The sequence below is a fragment of the Oncorhynchus keta genome, chromosome 15 (assembly GCF_023373465.1).
Source record: "Oncorhynchus keta strain PuntledgeMale-10-30-2019 chromosome 15, Oket_V2, whole genome shotgun sequence".
In the NCBI taxonomy this organism is placed as follows: domain Eukaryota; kingdom Metazoa; phylum Chordata; class Actinopteri; order Salmoniformes; family Salmonidae; genus Oncorhynchus; species Oncorhynchus keta.
The window spans coordinates 14,364,300-14,388,299 of NC_068435.1; the positions used below are offsets into that span (position 1 = coordinate 14,364,300).

General features: G+C 44.5%; 1 protein-coding gene across 1 annotated transcript; it reads left to right on the forward strand.

Annotated features, from left to right (window-relative positions):
- Positions 1-59: 59 nt before the first annotated feature.
- LOC118394474 (heparan sulfate 2-O-sulfotransferase 1) lies at positions 60-22,495 on the forward strand. The gene is made up of 7 exons (XM_035787686.2): positions 60-462; positions 16,244-16,488; positions 16,870-16,955; positions 19,331-19,469; positions 19,680-19,777; positions 20,116-20,273; positions 20,727-22,495. Exons 1-7 carry the CDS (start codon positions 339-341, stop codon positions 20,951-20,953), a joined length of 1,077 nt encoding a protein of 358 aa, XP_035643579.1. The 5' UTR covers positions 60-338; the 3' UTR covers positions 20,954-22,495.
- The last annotated feature ends 1,505 nt before the right edge of the window (positions 22,496-24,000 follow it).

The window sequence follows — 24,000 nt, forward strand, 5'->3', positions numbered from 1 at the left end:
GTTTCACCAATAAGGGGTTTGTAGTAATAAGTCCTCCGATGAAGGTAGGCGTGTTAAGTGAACTGAACGGGACAGCTCTACAGAGAAAGACTCGCCGAGAAACACAAACCCGCTTCTGTTGACACCCTTTGAGGGGGACATCTCAACATCAAGAATACGGCATTGAGGTTGCATTCAGAGTATATTATAGTATGAAACATCATTTGGACCTGAGTGTGTTTCCTACTGCACAGCCAGGGTTTTAACAGACACTCGTTCGCTCTGTAATTGACAATTCCATTACCTTTTTATGTAGTATTTTCTAAAACTGGAATGACCTGTTCTTACTGGATTGTTTGATGGGGCTTCTAAGAATCATGATACCGCCCAAGTTTCAGCTTCTGGCGCTGTTGGCATTCGCAGTGGCCATGTTCTTCTTGGAGAACCAAATCCAGAAGCTGGAGGAGTCTCGGGGAAAGCTAGGTAAGACTGCGGTCAAGCTGTCCTTATTCATCATGCCGTAGGTAAATGTGTCCGTGAGATGCAGTAGGGGTTGGTTGAACCATTGCTGAACATCTTGTCAGCTTGGTTGCCAATTTGCGGTTGACTTGTGACGACATCATTCGCGCTCCCCCTGGGAAGTGACAAACTGGCATTTTGAGGACAACGTGCAACTCGGGAACATCAACTACATTTTCAGTCAGGTTTAGTAAACGATTTGACAAACCTATTGTATAATGAGTTTGCCCTCTTTTACCATATGGTTGACCAGATCATGTGTGAACAGCAAGTAGAACCTGTGGCACCATTATCCCTCCAGTGGGTTAATGATTGATAGTGTAGTGATTGGGGGGGAACAACTAGGCTTGAACCATCAACCCAGCAGTTTTAGAGCTGGCGCAGTACAGCTTTTTGCCATGGAGAAGGTCCAGACCTCTTGGTAAACAGAGGTCATTACACTTTAAAATAAAAAGCAAACCTTGCATAATGCCTTTCAGGGCTGCATGGTTATCCCACCGCTGCCACCAAGATAGCAATTGAGAGTAAACTGGAGCCGGGCTTGGACCAAAGACCATGTGGTTACGGCAGAAGGGCTCTACCTCCAATTTCATTAAGCTTCAGATACCTCTTTACAGAACATGCAAGGATACAACAATAGCTGTGTGGAGAGAGACTTAAAATTTGAATGATGGCCATTCCAAGGTGATTTCATGTAAACATGCACTACGTGGGAATTAGAAAAGTTCACTATTTCAGCCCATTCAATGTGCATTCTATGTATGCATTATTATTTTCAACAACCATTTGCATGGTGGAATTGATCGTTCCGAGAAATGTCCTTGCTGTAGTGTGCTGTGCCACAGAAACCTTTATTCATGTAAACATGAGTTCCAAAAGAATGTGTTCTAAACAACCGGCTCATTTCAACAAACTGTGATCAGAATTAATTATCATGGTGGTTCCGTAACAAGTATTGGGAGGATATCTGAATGTTCTGGGTAGACATCAAAATCAACTGCTGAAACAACACAGGGAACATCTAAATGCTTTTGGAGTAAAAAACACAAGATGCTAAAACAAGACCTAAAGGGAGCAGTCTTTTCCATTACAGCCTACTCAAAGAATTTTATTGACTTGACAATGCGTCTGAATGATGCCTAGAGAGGAAAAACGTCTCTGTAAACTGGAGCCGTCAATTATATCCCGCATAGTCAAATAGCCTAGGTTTGAGGCAGGGCAACATGATGGACACCACTTGCTGTCCAACCAGGTGCTGATGCATTTCTCCCGTCTATATTGAGAAAACAAGCTGTATATTTATTACACGCTCCAATATTGCCCATTTCCAACTTATTTTCTTATCTGCTTGTTACTTCACTCAGAAGCCACTGTGATTTGCTTCCAGGCTAATTGTGAGTGGTTTGGTAGTCTCGGCATGGATTGAAATCACCCCATAACGATCCATGTGTCTTGTAGCTAGCTTCATCTGTGTTATCTGGTGACATACAGTGCATTCGGAAAGTATTCAGACCCCTTGACTTTTTCCACACGTTGTTACGTTACAGCCTTATTCTAAAATTTATTCAATTGTTGTTTTTTATCCTTGTCAATCTACACACAATACTCCATAATGACAAAGCAAAACAGGTTTTTAGAATTTTTACAAATTTCTACAAAATTTAAATATCATATTTTATATACGTATTCGGACCCTTTACTCAGTACTTTGTTGAAACACCTTTGGCATCTTTCCCTCAATCCTGACTAGTCTCCCAGGCCCTGCCTCTGAAAAACATCCCCAGAACATGATGCTGCCACCACCATGCTTCACCGTAGGGATGGTGCCTGGTTTCCTCCAGATGTGACGCTTGGTATTCAAGCCAAATAGTTCAAACTTGGTTTCATCAGACCAGAGAATCTTGTTTCTCATGGTCTGAGAGTCCTTTAGGGGCCTTTTGGCAAACTCCATGCGGGCTGTCATGTGCCTTTTACTGAGGAGTGGCTTCTGTCTGGCCACTCTACCATAAAGGCCTGATTGGTGGAGTGTTGCAGAGATGGTTGTCCTTCTGGAAGGTTCTCCCATCTCCACAGAGGAACTCTGGGAGCTCTGTCAGAGTGACCATCGCGTTCTTGGTCACCTCCCTGACCAAGGCCCTTCTCCCCGATTGCTCAGGTTGGCCGGGCAGCCAGCTCTTGAAGGAGTCTTGGTGGTTCCAAACTTCTTCCTTTTAAGAATGATGGAGGCCACTGTGTTCTTGGGGACCTTCAATGCTGCAGACATGTTTTGGTACCCTTCCCCAAATCTGTTCCTCGACACAATCCTGGCTCTGAGCTCTAGGGACAATTCCTTTGACCTCATGACTCGGTTTATACTCTGACATGCACTGTCAACTGTGGGATCTTATGTGGACAGGTGTGTGTTGAGTCTCATAGCAAAGGGTCTGAATACTTATGTAAATTAGGTATCCGTTTTTTTTTTTTTTTTATACATTTGCAAAAATGTGTATACCTCTTTTTGCTTTGTCACTATGGGGTATTGTGTGAGTATATTGTTGAGGGACATTTTTTATTTAATCAATTTTAGAATAAGGTAATAATGTAACTTAAGGGGAAGGGGTCTCAATACTTTCTGAATGCACTGTATTTCCTGTAGCGTCCTCTTATGCCAGCTAGGTACATTTTGTAGAAACGTCAAGTTTAACATTAGCACGTGGAGGTGGGGCTGACGGTGTGCTTTCCTCATTGGCCGTAACTCTAGATGGGAGTATATGCTGTACTTGCTAAGAGCAGTGTAAATTGAAGCGTTGTTTATAAACCTGTCACCTCATGGCCCATGTAACTAACTATGTATCTACATTTAACCACCACACCAGTCTCCACAACATTTGTGGTCCTTCTGTAGCTCAGTTGGTAGAGCATGGCGCTTGTAACGCCAGGGTAGTGGGTTCGATTCCCGGGACCACCCATACGTAGAATGTATGCACACATGACTGTAAGTCGCTTTGGATAAAAGCGTCTGCTAAATGGCATATATTATTATTATTATTTACATTTTAGTCATTTAGCAGACATTCTTATCCAGAGCGACTTACAGGAGCAATTAGGTGCCTTGCTCAATGGCACAACAGATTTTTCACCTAGTCTGCCCAGGGATTCCACCCAGCGACCTTTTGAGTTACTGGCCCAACACGCTTAACAGCCAGGCTACCTGCCGCTCCATGAGGAGCAATGAGCTAAGTAAGTTCCCACTCGCCGCGATGTTACTGCAAGCGTTGTACCGGAGTGAAACATCCTAAGTGAGGTTTTGTCTTTTATTTCTTACACTGCTTTAATAATTCATGAAAGAGAGGCCTTTTAATGCAAAGGAGAAAGGGTACTGTCCATGCATTGTGAATGTGTTTGGAGGGAGTGACACAATGATGTAGGAATGCCTTCTGCTCAACATTCATTCATTGCCTGCGCTGCGACTTCATAAAGAGTCAGACCTGAATTATCTTCCATTTCCATACGGGGCACCAACCTCCTTACTGCTGAGTGCCCTGGACAGGAATTTGCTCATGAAAAGATCTTGCCATCAACAGACTGACATCAAGAGTTATACTATTTGATGTGATTGACAGTAGCTTTGAGCATGGCTTTGAAAAGTCCATATCAATGCAGCGCTAGGAGGACCAGTATATCATCGCTGATGTGGTCAAGTTCCTAGTTCACATCTTGGACATTTGAATGCTTTCAATTATAATAATGAATCTGAACATTATAAAAAGTCAAAATCCTGATACACTAATCAAATCAAACTTTGTCACATGCGCCGAATACAACAAGTGTAGACTTCACCGTGAAATGCTTACTTACAAGCCCTTAACTAACAGTGCAGTTCAAGAAGAGTTAGGAACATATTTACCAAGTAGACTCAAATAAAAAGTAATAATAAAAAGTAACACAATAATGAGGTTGTATACAGGGGCCACCGGTACCGAGTCAGTGTGCGGGGGTACCGGTTAGTTGAGGTAATTTGTACATGTAGGTGGGGGTGAAGTAACTGTGCATACATAATTAACAGCGAGTAGCAGTAGTGTACAAAAGGGAGGGGGGGGTCAATGTAAATTGTCCCGTGGCGATTTTATTAATTGTTCAGCAGTCTTATGGCTTGGGGGTAGAAGCTGTTGAGGAGCCTCTTGGTCCTAGACTTGGCGCTCCGGTACTGCTTGCCGTGCGGTAGCAGAGAGAACAGTCTATAACTTGGGTGACTGGAGTGTCTGACAATTTTATGGGCTTTCCTCTGACCGCCTATTATATAGGTCCTGGATGGCAGTGATGTACTGGGCCGTTCGCACTTCCCTCTGTAGTGCCGTACGGTCAGATGCCGAGCAGTTGCCAAAGCGGTGATGACCAGGCGGTGATGAAACCGGTCAGGATGCTCTCCATGGTGCAGCTGTAGAATCCTTTTGAGGATCTGGGGACCCATGCCAAATCTTTTCAGCCTCTTGCGGGGGTAAAGATTTTGTCATGCCCTCTATATGACTGTCTTGGTATGTTTGGACTGGAGGTCGACCAATTTAATTGGAATGGCCGATTTTAATTAGGGACGATTTTCAAGTTTTCATAATCGTCATTTTTGGACACTAATCATGGCCGATTACATTGCACTCCACGAGGAGACTGTGTGGCTGGCTGACCACGTGATACGCAAGTGTAGCAAAGAGTCATGGTAAGTTGCTAGCTAGCATTAAACTTATCTTATTAAAAAAAATCAATCTTAACATAATCACTAGTTAATTACACATGGTTGATGATATTACTAGTTTATATGCAAAGCAGGACAAGCTAGTTAATCAAATCGAATTTATTTATATAGCCCTTCGTACATCAGCTGATATCTCAAAGTGCTGAACAAAAACCCAGCCTAAAACCCCAAACAGCAAGCAATGCAGGTGTTGAAGCACGTTGGCTAGGAAAAACTCCCTAGAAAGGCCAAAACCTAGGAAGAAACCTAGAGAGGAACCAGGCTATAAGGGGTGGCCAGTCCTCTTCGGTCTGTGCCGGGTGGAGATAATAACAGAACATGGCCAAGATGTTCAAATGTTCATAAATGACCAGCATGGTCAAATAATAGTTCTGGGACAGGTAGCACGTTCGGTGAACAGGTTAGGATTCCATAGCCGCAGGCAGAACAGTTGAAACTGGAGCAGCAGCACGGCCAGGTGGACTGGGGACAGCAAGGAGTCATCATGCCAGGTAGTCCTGAGGCATGGACCTAGGGCTCAGGTCCTCCAAGAGAGAAAGAGAGTATTAGAGAGAGCATACGTAAATTCACACAGGACACCGGATAAGACAGGAGTACTCCAGATATAACAAACTGACCTTAGTCCCCCGACACATAAACTACTGCAGCATAAATACTGGAGGCTGAGACAGGAGGGGTAAGGAGACACTGTGGCCCCATCTGATGATACCCCCGGACAGGGCCAAACAGGAAGGATATAACCCCACCCACTTTACCAAAGCACAGTCCCCACACCACTAGAGGGATATCTTCAACCACCAACTTACCATCCTGAGACAAGGCCGAGTATTGCCCACAAACATCTCCGCCACGGCACAACCCAAGGAGGGGCGTCAACCCAGACAGGAAGATCACATTAGTGATCACACCAACTTGACTCCCTCTGATCAAACTCTTGCATCACCAAGTTCACACCTCAGCCACCTCCTCACTTTCAGCTCCTTCTCTTTCTTTCCCTGGCTCTCTCTTTTTCACTATTATCCGGAGCACGCCTTTTGACACCATGGAGCTGTTTTTAGCTTCCCCAGGGTTATTAAATGGAGTCATACACTGGCAGTCTGCTGGTATTCACTAAATAGTGGTTACTGTACATCTCTATGTGTCTCAGCACTCTGAAACATGCCATTTGAGTGCCTAATGGATTGGATACTACTGTGGAAACACAGGTGTCAGGAATGGATTTGGTGTGGGCAGAGTACTAATGGCCCTAAGCTCGAGCAGTTAGGGCCCTGATTGGTGTATTTATGGGCATTGGCTTGCACTTTAAAGAAGAATGTTTTCCCTTGAAGTTCTGTGCTACATTTCCGTGCACAGTTGAGGATGACTGACAGGCTAATCACGGTGCTATGAACTGTTTCGCACCCCAGAGTGTAATTGAGACCGCTCTCCTCGCGCCGCAGTGTTCCCTTGTCGGGTTTCCAAGGGGTTTGACGAACGATGCGGTCGGTGTGGTTAAGCATGCGTGAAAGCAGGTGGGTGACTTATCGCTTTTGTAACACTGATCAACATCCCTCTGAGAGACCCAGCTCTAACAGAGCTTCTGTAGAAGTATTGTAAGAATACCAAGCGTCATTATAACTGATAATCATGTTACTTTTCATCAGAGTCCTTCCTTTGCTAATCAATAATCATAAACAGCCTCTTTATCTGGAGCCTGGGATGCTACTGTAGTGCAAGATGATAATCCCCTGTGGCCAAACAGGCCTTTCCCAATTTCCAACTTACATCCAAAAGCTATCTTCCTCTTCAAAGCTATGGGGGGGAAGGGTGGGGTGTGGTGAGATTTAATTTTCATCTCAACACAGGAATATTTAAAACCCCTGGCTGCTCACATCATAAGCCTTAACAAAAGGAGGGGAGAGAAACATGCCTGCAGCATTTTAAAACCAATTTCATCAGAGAATAGAGGGATAAGGCAGTCTGGCTGAACTGTTCCGCTCCTCTTGTCTGCATATAACTTCCATCTTGTATACAGCAGCTGAATAGAGCCTCACAGTGGAGGTGTCATAACCAGTTAAGGTGACTTTTATCAATATATTCATCTCTATTTACTTTGATTCGAAAATGCTAATTTGCGTCAAAGTAGACATCATGCAAAACTACAAATCCCTGCAAGTTCCTGCACGTCATCCCGAGCTGACAGTTTTGCTAATAGGTATTGTGTCCATTTAAAACTTACACAAGACTGTTCACATAATTGTAATTTTAAAGAAATGTAGCCAATTTATTAATTACACATTTAGCTAACATTAGATAGTTAATCCAGAGATTCTTACCTTTGCCTCGATTCGGCAGTCTCGTTGTCACGTTCTGACCTTAGTTCTTTTATGTCTTTGTTTGAGTATGGTCAGGGTGAGTTGGGTGGGTTGTCTATGTTAGTTTGTCTATGATTTTCTATTTCTGTGTTTGGCCTGGTATGGTTCTCAATCAGAGGCAGCTGTCAATCGTTGTCCCTGATTGAGAACCATAGTTAGGTAGCCTGGTTTCACCTTTGAGTTGTTGGTGATTATTTTCTGTTATGTGTTTGTCACCTTTCGGGACTGTTTCGGATTTCATTTTGATTCTCTTGTTCTTTTGAATTTTGTATTAATTTTCCATTAAATTACATTATGGATACATACCACGCTGCATTTTGGTCCTCCGATCCTTGCGACTGCTCCTCCTCAGTGGAGGAAGAAGAAACCTGTTACCCTCGTCCAGATCATCATGGCATTTGTAGTTCTTCATGATAGCCACATTAGCAGATAATTAGCATTTCATTTTTGGGGGGTAAATACAGACGAATATATTGATAAAAGTCACCTTGTCAAAACGTCACGCCAGGGTAAGCCTACATGAAACACAGCCCTTATTTTAAGTGTTTCTAAAATCCCCTATGGGAAACATGTACAGTGGGGAAAAGATTGGAAACATTTCCTGTTTGATCGCTATGTTTTATGGGTATTATGACTCATACTGTGGTACTCTATCCTGGCTTGGCTTTCATCTGCTGTGATACAGTGCATCTTGTACTATCAGCTCTGGGGGGGAACTGAAAGTTTCTCTGCTGCTGTGGCCCGCTCTCCTTGTCAGACTTTCTCTTCAGCATTGCATTGCACTGTGAGTGCTGGCAGTCTCGCACACAGTGTGCCGAGACTCTGGGGAGTGGGGACAGCCTCTCACCACAGAGGTGGTATGTCACAGAAAGGCCAGTTGGAACACTTGAGATGTTCTTGTTCATGAATGATCTCAATCAATTCATTAACTGCTGCCATAGTTCATGTAGCCTGGTTAAACCAGACTGAACGCTGCACTCTCCATTGTTCAATCTGGTTTAACCAGGCTATAGTTCTTGAGGAGTAGTATTGAGAACCGCTTGTGACCATAGAGGAACATTTTTGGTGTCCGTTTCCTTCCTCCTACTTGGTTGCTATGACAGCCGATGATGGATCTGATCTCACAATTGACACCGGAGTTCTCTGTTGGGCTTCCTCTGTGGAGCTTTGGGTCCTATTAATCTATTAGCCACTCCTCATCTGTCCTATAAATAGCTGCCCTCAGAATGAATTGCCCGAACATTTGTGGAGTTTTCCCTGGACTCCTGCCTATGCATTATTAACACTTATGGGGGAGAGAATCACATTTCTGTGTTTTATAATAACTAGCCTACACCTGCATTGTTATGTAAGCTGTTTATGTCTGTGATTGTTATTTTTTAAACATTTGGACAGTAATACAGTTTCTCACGTGAACAGTTTGCCGTACCATTTCTTAACTGGTGGTGGACATGGAGAAATGGCTGCTGTCTCTCTTCCTGTGATTCTGGAGAGATGGTGTTATTGACAGAACCTGATATTTCCCCCCTATTTCAAGCAGTAGGCTAATTACCCTGCTTAGTCAATGACAAGTCCTGCCAAGAGATCCAGACAAATCAATTGTCCACTCCACAGAGCAGCCCTTGCCAAGGCATAGAATTATTAGGCTGTAAAGCCTGCCATCTGTGTAAATTATCATCTCAAATAACTGCCAGTTTTTGATGGGCGGAACTGAAGCTGTCTTTTTTTCCCCGATTATCGTATAAACTCACCTTGTCAGATAAAATGAGCTTTGATTGCAGAGAAAAATTGCAGGGTTAAGTTAACTATGATTATTAACTTATGTTAGCGTTAAGGTATCAGTGTCTGTGCTAAGCTTGCAGTGATACAGTAGCTTGGTACCATACTTAATGTATCCTACTATTGACACTAACTACACCAGCATTTCTCATCCTTTTCTGTACCAGGGACTGGCAGTGTTTCCCCCATATTCATGCACACTGAAAAAAATATATAAATGCATCATGTAAAGTGTTGGTCCCATGTTTCATGAGCTTAAATAAAAAGATCCCAGAAATGTTCAATATGCACAATAAGCTTATGTCTGAAATTTTGTGCGCAAATGTGTTTACATCCCTGTTAATGACCATTTCTCCTTTGTCAAGATAATCCATCCACCTGACAGGTGTAGCATATCAAGAAGCTGATTAAACTGCATGATCATTACACCGGTGCACCAATAAAAGGCCACTCTAAAATGTGCAGTTCTGTCACACAACACAATGCCACAGGTGTCTCAAGTTTTGAGGGAGAGTGCAATTGGCATGCTGCCTGCAGGAATGTCCACCAGAGCTGTTGCCAGAGAATGGAATGTTATTTTCTCCAGCATAAGCCACCTCCCATGTTATTTTCTCCAGCATAAGCCACCTCCCATGTTATTTTCTCCAGCATAAGCCGCCTCCCATGTTATTTTCTCCAGCATAAGCCACCTCCCATGTTATTTTCTCCAGCATAAGCCACCTCCCATGTTATTTTCTCCAGCATAAGCCGCCTCCCATGTTATTTTCTCCAGCATAAGCCGCCTCCCATGTTATTTTCTCCAGCATAAGCCGCCTCCCATGTTATTTTCTCCAGCATAAGCCACCTCCCATGTTATTTTCTCCAGCATAAGCCGCCTCCCATGTTATTTTCTCCAGCATAAGCCGACTCCCAATGTTATTTTGAGAATTTGGCCGTACGTCCAACCGGCCTCACAACTATAGACAATGTGTAACCACCCCAGCCCAGGACCTCCACATCCGGCTTCTTCACCTGCGGGATCATCTGAGACCAGCCCCCCTGACAGCTGATGAATCTGTGGGTTTGCACAACCGAAAAATTTCTGCACAAACTGTCAGAAACCGTCTCAGGGAAGCTCATCTAAATCCTGGTTTCAACTGTACCGGTCAGATGGCAGACAGTGTTTATGGCGTTGTGTGGGTGAGCGGGTTGCTAATTTCAACGTTGTGAACAGAGTGCCCCATGGTAGCGGTGGGGTTATGGAATGGGCAGGCATAAGCTAAGGACAACAAACACATTTGCTTTTTATCAATGACAATTTGAATGCAAAGAGATACCGTAACGAGATCCTGAGGCCCATTGTCATGCCATTTATCCGCTGCCATCACCTCATGTTTCAGCATGATAATGTCCCAAGGATCTGTACAGAAAATGTCCCAGTTCTTCCATGGCCTGCATGCTCACTAGACCCGTTGACCATGTTTGGGATGCAATGGATCGACATGTACGACAGCGTGTTCCAGTTCCTGCTAATATCCAGCAACTTCACACAGCCATTGAAGAGGAGTCAGACAACATTCCACAGGCCACAATCAACAGCCTGATCAACTCTATGCGAAGGAGATGTGTCGCACTGCATGAGGCAAATGGTGGTCACACCAGATAATGACTGGTGTTCTGATCCACGCCCCTACATTTTGTTTACTAAGGTTTCTGTGACCAACAGACTCATATCTGTATTCCCAGTCATGTGAAATCCATAGATTAGGGCCAAATTAATTTATTTTAATTGACTGATTTCCTTATATGAACTGTAACTCTTTTAAAAATGGTTGCATGTTGTGTTTTATATTTTTGTTCAGTGTAGCATAAACTAACCCTAATAATTTTTGGGATGGTAAAAACTAAAAACCAGATGAAAAGTATGTAGAAAATATAATGGAACAATATATTTTTTTTATTAAGATCATCTTTGAGAACGAACAATCACCACCAGACGGGAGAAACTACAATTCCACAAATGCCACGGCATGGGGCCCCCATTGATGTTTGTTATAATGTTTGAGTCACTCAGATAGCATAAGCCCGTGGTCGGCAACCTTTTCTGAGTCAAGATCACTTTCGCAGTCAAAAAGCAAGCAGAGATTTACCACTCAGATAAAAAAAATACTAATAACGATTAAAAACCTGACTTAAAAAATGTAAGCCTATGCAACATGAATAAACTTTTTTTTTGTCACAGCATATTGGCTTTGTGCTTGGCCTGCTAATATTGTTCTGCTAAGACCATATTATATTTCACAACGAGCTTTGATAACAGAATATATCAGTTGGTGTATCACTTGCGATGCACAGCTTTGCATAAATTGAAATTAATTAGCTTTTTTATTTGTCTGGAATGATGGTACCTGCAGCTGATGATCAGTCTCAGCGAAGGGAGGGAGAGGGCAGTAGAGGGTCTACCTCTCCCTGTCCCCGTTCACTCCTTTCCTCCGGTGAGACTGACCAGAGAGGGGACACCTTCCATCCCCTGAAGGCAACTGGAATTGCACCACATTACTTCTACCTCAGGCATAAATTCATGTTGTTCCTTTGACTAGTGAAAGTGAAATATTCCTCTATTAAAATACACATGACAAGCTGCTAATAATAAAAACACAAGCCTATCGATACTTGGCTACTAATTATTTGCAGCTGCGGTGCAAGAAGAGGTAGTGAGAGGGGAGTGTTATGCTTTGTGAAAGGTTTGGAGAAAAAAAAAGTGTTGACAGTGCTGAATAAAAACAAATAACTCACTCATAAAAACAGCAGCTCTATGCTTTTTTTCTTTGGCAGTTTCTCTCTGGTCATGGTTTAAAAGTTGTGAAATCTCGTGCAGGCTAGTATCCAACTGTGGGTTCTTGGAAGCTATAGGCATGGTGATTGGAGCCATCCGATTGGCCAGCGCAGTAGGCGTACTTGATTTAACTACAGCTCTCCTGGTCCGCCGGGTAGGTGGAGTTTGTCCCTTCAGACAAATGAAATGGTTAAAAATGGGAACACTTTGCCTACCCGGCGCAGGGCTTCTGAATCAAGTGCACCTTACGGGCAAAAGTGCAAAGTCGAATAAAAAATCAAGGAGACTTTATCGTTTGCTTTTCTACAGACATTTTGGTGATCGACTGGGAGTGCCTAGAAGATAGACCAGTCGATCTAGACCGGTTGGTGACCACTGGCATAAGCCATGGCAAAATGTGTAGAATTGCAGGAAATTTGCTTTTAAAACCCCAACATTTTGTCTCTTCAGCCAATAGGGCTTCTAAAACCGTGCCATTGGTGAGGTCCACTACCATGGGGCGTAACCAATGGCACTCTATTGTGATACTCGTATGTTTTGTCTGCTGACAAGATTTTTGGTCTGGTTTCACTGACCATATAGGCTTGTATTTTCTCCCATGAGGAAAATAGGCTACTTAACAAGATACATTGCCTGTTAGAAATGGGCTGCTTCCACACACAGATTTATATTGGCATGTGGAAATAGAGCATGTGAGTGCTTAGTTATTCAGTTTCCACTGCACCTCTGTTGATGCCAGCGAAATATCTCCACTTGCTTGGGCTCAACTGTACTAACCATCCGAGTGTCGTTTCTCATGTTCTGCCTTGTGTCTTCACCGGGCTCGGCCCAGCCGTCTCTCTCCCAGCTGTCTACACCTTAGCCGCCAGGCTAGACGTGAATGAGAGCTTTCATGGGCCATGAATGCAGCAGTTGTCTCCAAGCCAGGAACCCCCCAGCTACGGTAATCTGTCCTAAAAAGGGCACTTAAGGAATTAAATTGTAACTCATGGTGCCTCCGTCATTTATTTGCAAACACTGCAAGATTGTGATGAGGTGTCTGTCATACATTAGTTTGAAACAGTAGTTCTGTACAGTCGTTGATTAAGCATTTAGTTGAACAGGCTTCTTTTGAATCCCCTGTTCCTGCAGCTGTGAAAGGCTAGCCCAAGGGTCTCTTGTACAATATGCTTGAAATTACTAATCACACACTCCTATTACCACCTGGCTATGTTTGCACTCTGGTTAACAAATATTGCAGGTGCCACAGGCCACATCAAAGCTTACTGTATTTAAATAAATAAAAAATACCACTTCATATTTTTATTTTTTTCCAGCAGCAACCTAGATCTCCTCCCTGTCGTACTCCATTGATTTGGCAATCCAGCGCTACTGAAGCAGAACCATACAAGGCTTCTAACTCTCAGGCTCTCTATTACCCCTCAGCCTAGGCTTGTGCTCGATAGGCTAACCCGCTCAGGGATGAAGAGCTGCGGAGTATGATGGATGTATGAGCTGCCTGGAGAAGGGATCATCTTCTCCCCTGTTTTTATTATCCCATAAGATCGTATGAGACACCATAACACACGACAAACTGTCATATTCACGGATTTCCCGCCGAAGACGAATGATGATTGGAAATGGGCAATTCTAATCTAGCGTGAAATTGTTTTAGTAAATATTGCTATCTCGGGTGGCGTTCTAGAATATGTATTCAGAACAATGAGCATCGGCTTAGTTGTTGTAGTGTTTAAGACTGTGTTGCCCGTTCCACCATAGGTCATAATTAGCTGGAAATGGCGAGGGGGGAACCAACGGAAATGGTGACTGAATGGAAGCACACTGTGTGGCCAGAGTGATTCATCAATACAGAGCGGGTCTTTGTCCACTAATTAAATGACCTCAGACTCGTCCATTAGCTTAAGTGTGTGTGTGCGTGGCGCCCTCTTCTTGGACACAGTGGGGTTTTAGCTAAGCTTGTTCAACACAATGGACTACAATAAACTGTACCTCCGTTTTAATTGTTGGCACTGAACACAATGCCCTGAACTAGTGGCTTGGGGCCTGTTTAAGTTCAGCTCATTATGTTTTAGGGCTAGGGAGTGCTGATTCTGATTCAGTTGTTACAGACCGTGACTACTGTCTCCAATGTTAGGACGCTCTGTGGGAATACGCTAAGGTCTAGGCCTAGAGATCTGGGCTTCACATAAGGCTGCGTTCAGACTGGCAGCCCAATTTTTTTGGGATCATTTTCAAAGCTGATCTGTTTGATCAAAATACCAATTGGTGAAAAAAAATCTGAATTTGGCTGGCTGTCTAAACGCAGCCTTAGCATCTGAGTGGGAGTTCTGATCTAGGAACAGGTCTCCAACTGTCCATAAAATCTAATTCATTATGATCTAAAAGGTGAAACCGATCCTAGATCAACACTCGTACTGATATGAAAATGATAACTGCTCTTTTATGGCTTTGTGCTTTAGGTGATGTGTGGATAGATGTCTCTCCTAGCTATACATTCTGGGTGTTACTTATGACCATATTTATCTATGGTCATCATGACGACAGACGACCATAGACTGCCACCTGTCACAGCCCAGTATCGTGGCTAGCACCAGTTGCTAGCACTGTTGGTTAGCGCTAGCTTTGATCAGTGGGACATTAGCAGCTGCCTGGGAGGGTGTAAAAAGGGGGGGTGCGGTGTGGTGTATGTGGGGATGGCAAAGGGGGTTTGGGGGTTGGGAGTGCAGTGTGATCACAGATGACACCTTATTCTCTGTACCAGCTGCCAGCACGGCTAGGCATGACCTGGCATGGCCTGGCTTGGCATTCCCATAAGTATTAGATGCTGGAGTGTTGATCTGTTCCAGCACAGATCTGAGCCAATGTCACCACTAGTCAATCTGAGAGCCAAACAGAAAGGGCTCAGGCCTACAGCGTTGTCTGTTTATTCACAATTAGTCACATACATTTCTATCTGACACAGCTACTGTAAGGTCAGCAGGTAGCCTAGTGTTTAAGAGCTTTGGGCCAGTAACCTAAAGGTCGCTGGTTCGAATCCTCAAGTTGTTTAGGTGAAAAATCTGTCAATGTGACCTTGAGCAAGGCACTTAACCCAAATTGCCTCTTTAAGTTGCTAAATGACTCAAATCGAAATGATATATAGAGAGGACATGGTTCTCTATTCCCATTCCCAGAAAGAGGAGAGTATTTAGGCCATGCATACTCAGACACATCTGTTAAGTTACACAGAGGTGAGATATAACAGGGACAGACGCCAGGCTGTGGTGTGATATAAAGGACTCCACCTCCAAAAACTACAAGAAAGTGGAGTCCGACACCCACCATCTCCGATTTGTTCTGAAATATTTTCTGTAGTTAGAAACATAAGATTAGCATTCTTGAAATGTTATTTTCATTAAAGATTATTTGAACACTGAGGAACTAAGCTAATTGATTGCAACCAATTTGACCATGAGCTCTAGACAATGGGCTTCAGCCCCTACTCATTTGAGTGACTGCTAGCAAGATGCAGACACTGTAGCAAGAGAGGGAACAATGATGTGGTTGGGGACCACTTTTGGCTCGTGAGCTCTACTTTTAAAACTACTGGCTAAAAAGTATTCAAAAGTACCGGCGAATCTGTTTAACAGTGAGTAAGACATGAGGGGTCTAAATGAATGGTCAAACCCCACACCGAGCGCACCCCAAAGGCCAGTACACAGTGTCACTTCACTCTGTTTGACAGGTATAAAGAAGCTTTGGAGTATTATTCATACAATGTAATGTATTCTCAGGCAATTTGGTGATCGTTCATTTTTTTCTGTTCTTTATATTATGTTCAGAAGTCTGGTAAAAGGATAGTTTGCCTAAGTTACAAGTGCTCCCCATTTTATAGATATAAAGTGGCCTATTTACAGTATATACCCAAGATATGTCGGGTTTATTTGCCACTGTATGGTATTGGCGTAGTTGTGGCTGAGACAATAGAAGCGGTAAGATCACTGTTAGCACACTGTTGCTAACAGAATATAGGTCCTCATGTGGGTGAACTATCCCTTTAACTCATCTTCCTCCTCTTCCTCTGTACAGAGCGGGCCATCGCGAGGCACGAGGTGCGTGAGATCGAGCAGCGGCACACACAGGATGGCCTACGGGAGCGGGAGGCCCCCTCGGTGGCTGACAGCGAGGACGTGGTGGTTATCTACAACCGCGTGCCCAAGACGGCCAGTACCTCCTTCACCAACATCGCCTACGACCTGTGTGGCAAGAACCACTACCACGTGCTGCACATCAACACCACCAAGAACAACCCGGTCATGTCCATGCAGGACCAGGTGAGAGGGTGAGGTCAGAGGCAAAACTCAACGGTCAATGGCACTCGTAGCTGATTAGAGAAAATGTTGCACACAGTGGAGGCTGGTGGGTGGAGAAATTGTAGGACAGGCTCATTGAAATGGCTGGAATGGAATGAATATAAAGATATCAAACAATGGGTTTCTTCCATTCCAGCCATTAAAATGAGCCAGTTTTAATGTCACACCAGCCGTCACTGATCGCACACTAATGTGGCAATGTTTGACCTCTGTGGAAGAGGGCGAGAGACGGAGAGACAGGGAGAGATAGCGAGTGGGGGGGGGGGGAAGTGGGAGGGTGATATTGAAGAAGGGATTGCATTGGCACATATCATGTATCAATTGTCTTGTCTATCTGCTCAGGTGCGGTTTGTGAAAAACGTGACAGAGTGGAGGGAGATGAAGCCGGCGTTCTACCACGGTCACGTTTCTTTCCTGGACTTTACAAAGTGAGTGCCCCCTCTCCACTGCAGAACACATCTTACCAGATAGACTTTTGCTGCTGTCTCCCCCTTGTGGTCTTATATACAACATTAGGGTGCAACATTCAGAACAGATAGAATGCAACTCTCTATAGAAGGGATAGGTCTTTAAATCATGTGAAAATGAACCTGTCATGGCAGGTTGAAGCTTTACATCTGCAACACTGTCCTATTGGACAGGGCCCAGATTCACATCTGCAACACTGTCCTATTGGACAGGGCCCAGATTCACATCTGCAACACTGTCCTATTGGACAGGGCCCAGATTCGCATCTGCAACACTGTCCTATTGGACAGGGCCCAGATTCACATCTGCAACACTGTCCTATTGGACAGGGCCCAGATTCACATCTGCAACACTGTCCTATTAGACAGGGCCCAGATTCACATCTGCAACACTGTCCTATTGGACAGGGCCCAGATTCACATCTGCAACATTGTCCTATTGGACAGGGGCCAGATTCACATCTTGAAATAATGTCATTAAAGGATCTCTCTAGGTTAAATCAAATGTACTGTATTCTTATCTCTCTCTTTTGATCCAGGTCCTATTGAACAGGGCCCAGATTCACATCTTGTCTATTCATAGATCATCTTCGATTTAATGACACATGATCTTTGTGATATGCATAACGTGCTGGTGGCGTATCGTAACGTGCTGGTGGCGCATCATAACGTGTGGCTGGCGCATCGTAACGTGCTGGTGGCGTATCGTAACGTGTGGCTGGCGCATCGTAACGTGCTGGTGGCGCATCATAACGTGCTGGTGGCGCATCGTAACGTGTGGCTGGCGCATCGTAACGTGCTGGTGGCGCATCGTAACGTGCTGGTGGCGCATCGTAACGTGTGGCTGGCGCATCGTAACGTGTGGCTGGCGCATCGTAACGTGCTGGTGGAGCATCGTAACGTGTGGCTGGCGCATCGTAACGTGCTGGTGGCGCATCGTAACGTGTGGCTGGCGCATCGTAACGTGCTGGTGGCGCATCGTAACGTGCTGGTGGCGCATCGTAACGTGTGCTGGTGGCGCATCGTAACGTGTGGCTGGCGCATCGTAACGTGTGGCTGGCGAATCGTAACGTGCTGGTGGCGCATCGTAACGTGCTGGTGGCGCATCGTAACGTGTGGCTGCCGCATCGTAACGTGTGGGTGGCGCATCGTAACGTGTGGCTGCCGCATCGTAACGTGTGGCTGCCGCATCGTAACGTGTGGCTGCCGCATCGTAACGTGTGGCTGCCGCATCGTAACGTGTGGCTGCCGCATCGTAACGTGTGGCTGGCGCATCGTAACGTGCTGGTGGCGCATCGTAACGTGTGGCTGGCGCATCGTAACGTGCTGGTGGCGCATCGTAACGTGCTGGTGGCGCATCGTAACGTGTGCTGGTGGCGCATCGTAACGTGTGGCTGGCGCATCGTAACGTGTGGCTGGCGAATCGTAACGTGCTGGTGGCGCATCGTAACGTGTGCTGGTGGCGCATCGTAACGTGTGCTGGTGGCGCATCGTAACGTGTGCTGGTGGCGCATCGTAACGTGTGGCTGCCGCATCGTAACGTGCTGGTGGCGCATCGTAACGTGCTGGTGGCGCATCGTAACGTGCTGGTGGCGCATCGTAACGTATGGCTGGCGCATCGTAACTTTGTGGCTGGCGCATCGTAACGTGCTGGTGGCGCATCGTAACGTGTGGCTGGCGCATCGTAATGTGTGGCTGGCGCATCGTAACGTGTGGCTGGCGCATCGTAACGTGCTGGTGGCGCATCGTAACGTGCTGGTGGCGCATCGTAACGTGTGGGTGGCGCATCGTAACGTGTGGCTGGCGCATCGTAACGTGTGGCTGGCGCATCGTAACGTGTGGCTGGCGCATCGTAACGTGTGGCTGGCGCATCGTAACGTGTGGCTGGCGCATCGTAACGTGTGGCTGGCGCATCGTAACGTGTGGCTGGCGCATCGTAACGTGTGGCTGGCGCATCGTAACGTGTGGCTGGCGCATCGTAACGTGTGGCTGGCGCATCGTAACGTGTGGGTGGCGCATCGTAACGTGTTGCTGGCGCATCGTAACGTGTGGGTGGCGCATCGTAACGTGTGGCTGGCGCATCGTAACGTGTGGCTGGCGCATCGTAACGTGTGGCTGGCGCATCGTAACGTGTGGCTGGCGCATCGTAACGTGTGGCTGGCGCATCGTAACGTGTGGCTGGCGCATCGTAACGTGTGGCTGGCGCATCGTAACGTGTGGCTGGCGCATCGTAACGTGTGGCTGGCGCATCGTAACGTGTGGCTGGCGCATTGTAACATGCGGGTGGCATTTCATTATACCATCTATTCTTACACTCGCTCTCTGTTTTGACACAGGTTTGGAGTAAAGAAGAAGCCCATCTACATCAATGTGATCCGCGACCCCATCGAGCGCCTGGTGTCCTACTACTACTTCCTGCGTTTTGGGGACGACTACCGGCCCGGCCTGCGGCGCCGGAAACAGGGGGATAAGAAGGTCAGTCTGCAATCCTCCTGATTATTTTGTACCAACTAGTGTATTAGTGATTAAAACTGTAAAATATTGTTAAAATTATGCCTACGCTAAAGCTACAATCTGGGAGAGAGAAAAAATCCCGCAAACTATTATTATATATACAATGTATTTGAACAGTAGAACAGGCTTCCATAGGCAATTCTGTCTTTGATTGTCATGGATGTGTTTCAGACCTTTGATGAGTGTGTGTCGGCGGGAGGCTCAGACTGCGCCCCGGAAAAGCTGTGGCTGCAGATCCCCTTCTTCTGTGGTCACTACTCTGAGTGCTGGTATGTACCCCTCCTTACGTTTCATCCACAACATGCATTCTTAACCTATAACCCCATTACACTCTTAATGGGCTAATATATGAACAGTAGAACACCACACATGAACCCCTTTAAAATATAACTTACATGCTATATTGCATGTCTTTCTTTTCTAGAGGCGTTTATTTGCTTTTTCTCTCTTGTGATATGTATCATTCTCTTCTCTCTAGCTCATCTGTTGAGAATGCGAGACTAGCCTATTTTGCTCGATCTAAACAACATCTGATGTACAGGTGATGAAAAAAATAACTTTATAAATGCATTTAATTGATAACATGATTGATTGACATCTCTTGTAGGAACGTGGGCAGTCACTGGGCCCTGGAGCAGGCCAAGTATAACCTGGTCAATGAGTACCTGCTGGTGGGGGTGACAGAGGAACTGGAGGACTTTGTTATGATGCTGGAGGCGGCGCTGCCACGCTTCTTCAGGGGCGCCACAGAGCTCTACAGAACAGGTACTGATCCAGAGATGCCACCATGCCTCTTGAGATGACCTTTGACATTGACTTTATTCATTACTTTGCCAACTAAGCAGAAATTGATTTCTTTGTTTTCTGTCTTTTTAAAGCTTTTTAAAGAAAGGTTATAGTGTCAGCATACTCAAATAGATTAATATGTATTTTGAGTCTTTGTAAATCGTATGTGGAATGATTACGTACCTATTTCTGAACGTGCACTTAGCTGTACCTTTACACATGAGAGGTGATTTGCTGTGCAAACAAAACAACATTTTCACTTGTTATTCCCCTGAGCAATTCTCACCTTTTTAACAGCTCTAAAAAGAAATATGCAAGTGCCTCTACATTTATTACATTAGATATTTTTTTTTTAATATACCATTTTTAACTATACAAAAATCCAAGGGCCACCTGGATTGGTAGTGATGCCATATGCCCCTTCCCCCACAGGGAAGAAATCCCATCTGAGGAAGACGAGTGAGAAGAAGCCGCCGACCAAGGAGTCCATCGCCAAGCTGCAGCAGTCGGCCATCTGGAAGATGGAGAACGAGTTCTACGAGTTTGCCCTGGAGCAGTTCCAGTTTGTCCGGGCTCACGCCGTCCGGGAGAAGGACGGGGAACTCTACCTGCTGGCCCAGAACTTCTTCTACGAGAAGATCTACCCCAAAACTAACTAACTAATGCACATGGAAGATGGACCCTTCATCTAGGCTTCATCCCGTAGTCACATACACTGGACAGAGGAGAAGAGGAAGACTAATATAATCAGTGGGTCTGTGGAACTGTCTGTTTTGGACGTTAGTCAGCAGTTTCTGAATGTCGCCCACTTAACTAACTGACTCCTCCTCCTCGTCTCCATAGTAGCCGACAGAACTAGGAAGTGGCCTCTTCCTGGTGCGAGATCATGCCAATAGGTCATGTTCCCACCAGAATCCCAGGTCCAGGACTCCCTTTATACTTCCAGGTGAAAGGTCACAGGAGTGGTATGCTCGACGGACACATGACAGGAGACGAGTCTACTTGGCAGCTGCCCATGTTCTCTTTCTTCTGATCACATGATTTATATTTTCCGTCCAGGGGGAGGGGTTTTATTGGCCGTGTTCTGTTTGGTTTCGTTTTTGTGGTTTATTCTACTTTACTATCATCGTCTATGGGAACATTGTTGACCCAGTTTTATACGTTAAGAGGGTGTAATTTTTTATGTTGTAACCCTCCCACTAATAACTTAAAAGTTGACTACTATGTTATCTTGGAGTTTACCTATATGAACTGCAGACATTTTTCCAAAATCTAAGTCCTGTGACCTCCATAGACTTGAGTGACGGATGCACCCTGTTCACGACTGTGGTACTACTATTCAGTGTTTGATACTATACTATACTTATTTAGTTGTTTTCTGACTCTTTCACCCGGTTGGAATATTGCTAGGAGGAATGTGAAGTATTTGCACATGATTTAATTAAACTATGGAAGAAGACAGACAACCGACCATTTAGCTGCTGTACATAATACTAATTTCAATCTGGATCAAACAGTTATTCTATATCAAGAGGACTTACTATTATTACCTTATTTCAGCTCTGGTATAACACATTTAGTTAATGAGCCATTTATAGATTTTTCTCTTGACTTTTGTTATTTTCTCTATATTGGCAAGAGACCATTTAATTTTTGTGCTTTTACTGTCATAACCCAAAGATCTCCCAAATCTGTTGTTTTACTGCTTTAAACTCATGAACTTGCTGAATTTCTTGACGTGATATTTGATGACTGAATTTAGATGTTATTTTGCTATTCCCCTTAGGATCATAACTTGCAACCCATTTTCATTCAATGTGTATGGTTATTATGTAAGACTATAACCTAACCTAACCCATGTGTGCACTGCTAACTGCTGACACTGCTAATGCCAATTTCGGTTCATCTATTGATTGCCTGCTAATACAGACACTGATCAGATCATCTCTGTGACTCAGCCCAGCAACAGTGTTGTGAATAAGTGACTTTCCCAACTAATCAGGCCCTTCCCAGACGTTGAGGCAGCAGTAGTACTAAAAGCAAAGGGATTTTGTTCACAGGGGACTATAAAAGAGAGGTCGACTCCCCGAGGTGAGTTGTAATGTTGGCATGGTAGGCAGGCAGTAAAAACCAAACATTGAGATCATGTCAGACACATTGCTTGTGTTCTCATGTCATTAAAGAGGCACTTCACCATGTGATATCAGGAGTCATTTTCTTAGTCATCTTTTCTTCTTTTTTACTACAGAGAATGCTGTTACTGTACGGTGCTAGAGGTCATGAATATTTGAGGTTCAAAAGTAGTGAAGCGTCCCTTTTTAAGGTCTGTTAAACAGAAAGTATTGTAGTTTGTTACATGGCATATTGTGTATTCCTCCCGAGACACCCCAAAACAATCTCTCCCTCTCTCTGTTGCAGATGTATCTGCTGGAATGTCAACCACACAATGTTTCTGTTATTCTGTCGTTCTCATGTTTTTATTGTTATATATATATATCACACACACATTTAAAAACAGAAATGCCCATGACTGAGTGCTTTTAATGTCATTCTTCATTAGTACATTGATCAATGAAAATGTTAAAGGCTGCTGTTCTTGCTGCATACTGTAGAGGGAGCTCATTCGCTATCGTGTCTTCACTCTGCCTGAAGTGAAGAAATCTATGGGAGACATTATCCAGTCCATGGTGATGTGGTATGTGTGATGGAAACAGCAAATTAACACTTGGATACTGTAAGTTTAAAGAAATGAATCAGGCTAGGTGCTCCCCCCCCCCCCCAGCTATTCAAAATAGCTTTAGCCTCAAATAATAATAAATAATATAAATAATATATGCCATTTAGCTGACGCTTTTATCCAAAGCGACTTACAGTCATGTGTGCATACATTCTACGTATGGGTGGTCCCGGGAATCGAACCCACTACCCTGGCGTTACAAGCGCCATGCTCTACCAACTGAGCCACAGAAGGACCAAATCAAATCTTTGTTCCATAGGTTGAGGTCATGACTGCACCACTGCAACACTTGTATTGTTAGTGTAGACCAGATCCAACCCTCCCTATACCATCACTGGCAACTGCCAATAGTGTTATGAGGTATGCATGCAATTGTGTATGTACAGTGCTGTGAAAAAAGTATGTCTTTGATATATTTGGACATATGAATAGTTAATGTTAATTTCAAACCATTGACAAATAGAGTTAACCTAATTGAACATTTTAACAGTGACAAATAACACTTTGCAATTCAAATAAACAGAAATCCAATTTTCTGTGTGTGGAATAAGTTAGTACACCCCTACATGTATCATCCCATCAAATGGTTAAAATTAGAACCCGGTGCACCAAAACAGGTGCAAATGATTAGAGCCCCATCAGAGTAACTTGGAGGGTACATAAAGATCAGAAACGTGGTCTGTGTTGGTCTAAACCATACAGGTATGTGATAGACTTGCCTAATTAAATACATAAATAAATAGGCCAAGATCAAAAGAGCTCTCTCCTAGGCCCTCCGAAGAAAGATTGTTGATGACTAGAGTCTGGGAGGAGTTACAAAGCCTGTTCCAAGCAATTTGAAGTCAATCATTCCACAGTCCGACAGATCATCTACAAATGGAGAAAATTCCAGACCACTGGCAATCTATCCAGGACAGGCCGTCCCACCAAATTCAGCCCAAGAGCCGACCGAAAGATGCTCAAAGAAGT

Excerpts from the sequence above, each read along its gene's own strand:
- LOC118394474 (XM_035787686.2), top strand. The coding sequence starts at position 339 with ATGGGGCTTCTAAGAATCATGATACCGCCCAAGTTTCAGCTTCTGGCG. Across the intron at positions 463-16,243 it reads GGAGTCTCGGGGAAAGCTAG|AGCGGGCCATCGCGAGGCAC; the intron begins GTAAGACTGCGG and ends TCCTCTGTACAG. Across the intron at positions 16,956-19,330 it reads TCTTTCCTGGACTTTACAAA|GTTTGGAGTAAAGAAGAAGC; the intron begins GTGAGTGCCCCC and ends GTTTTGACACAG.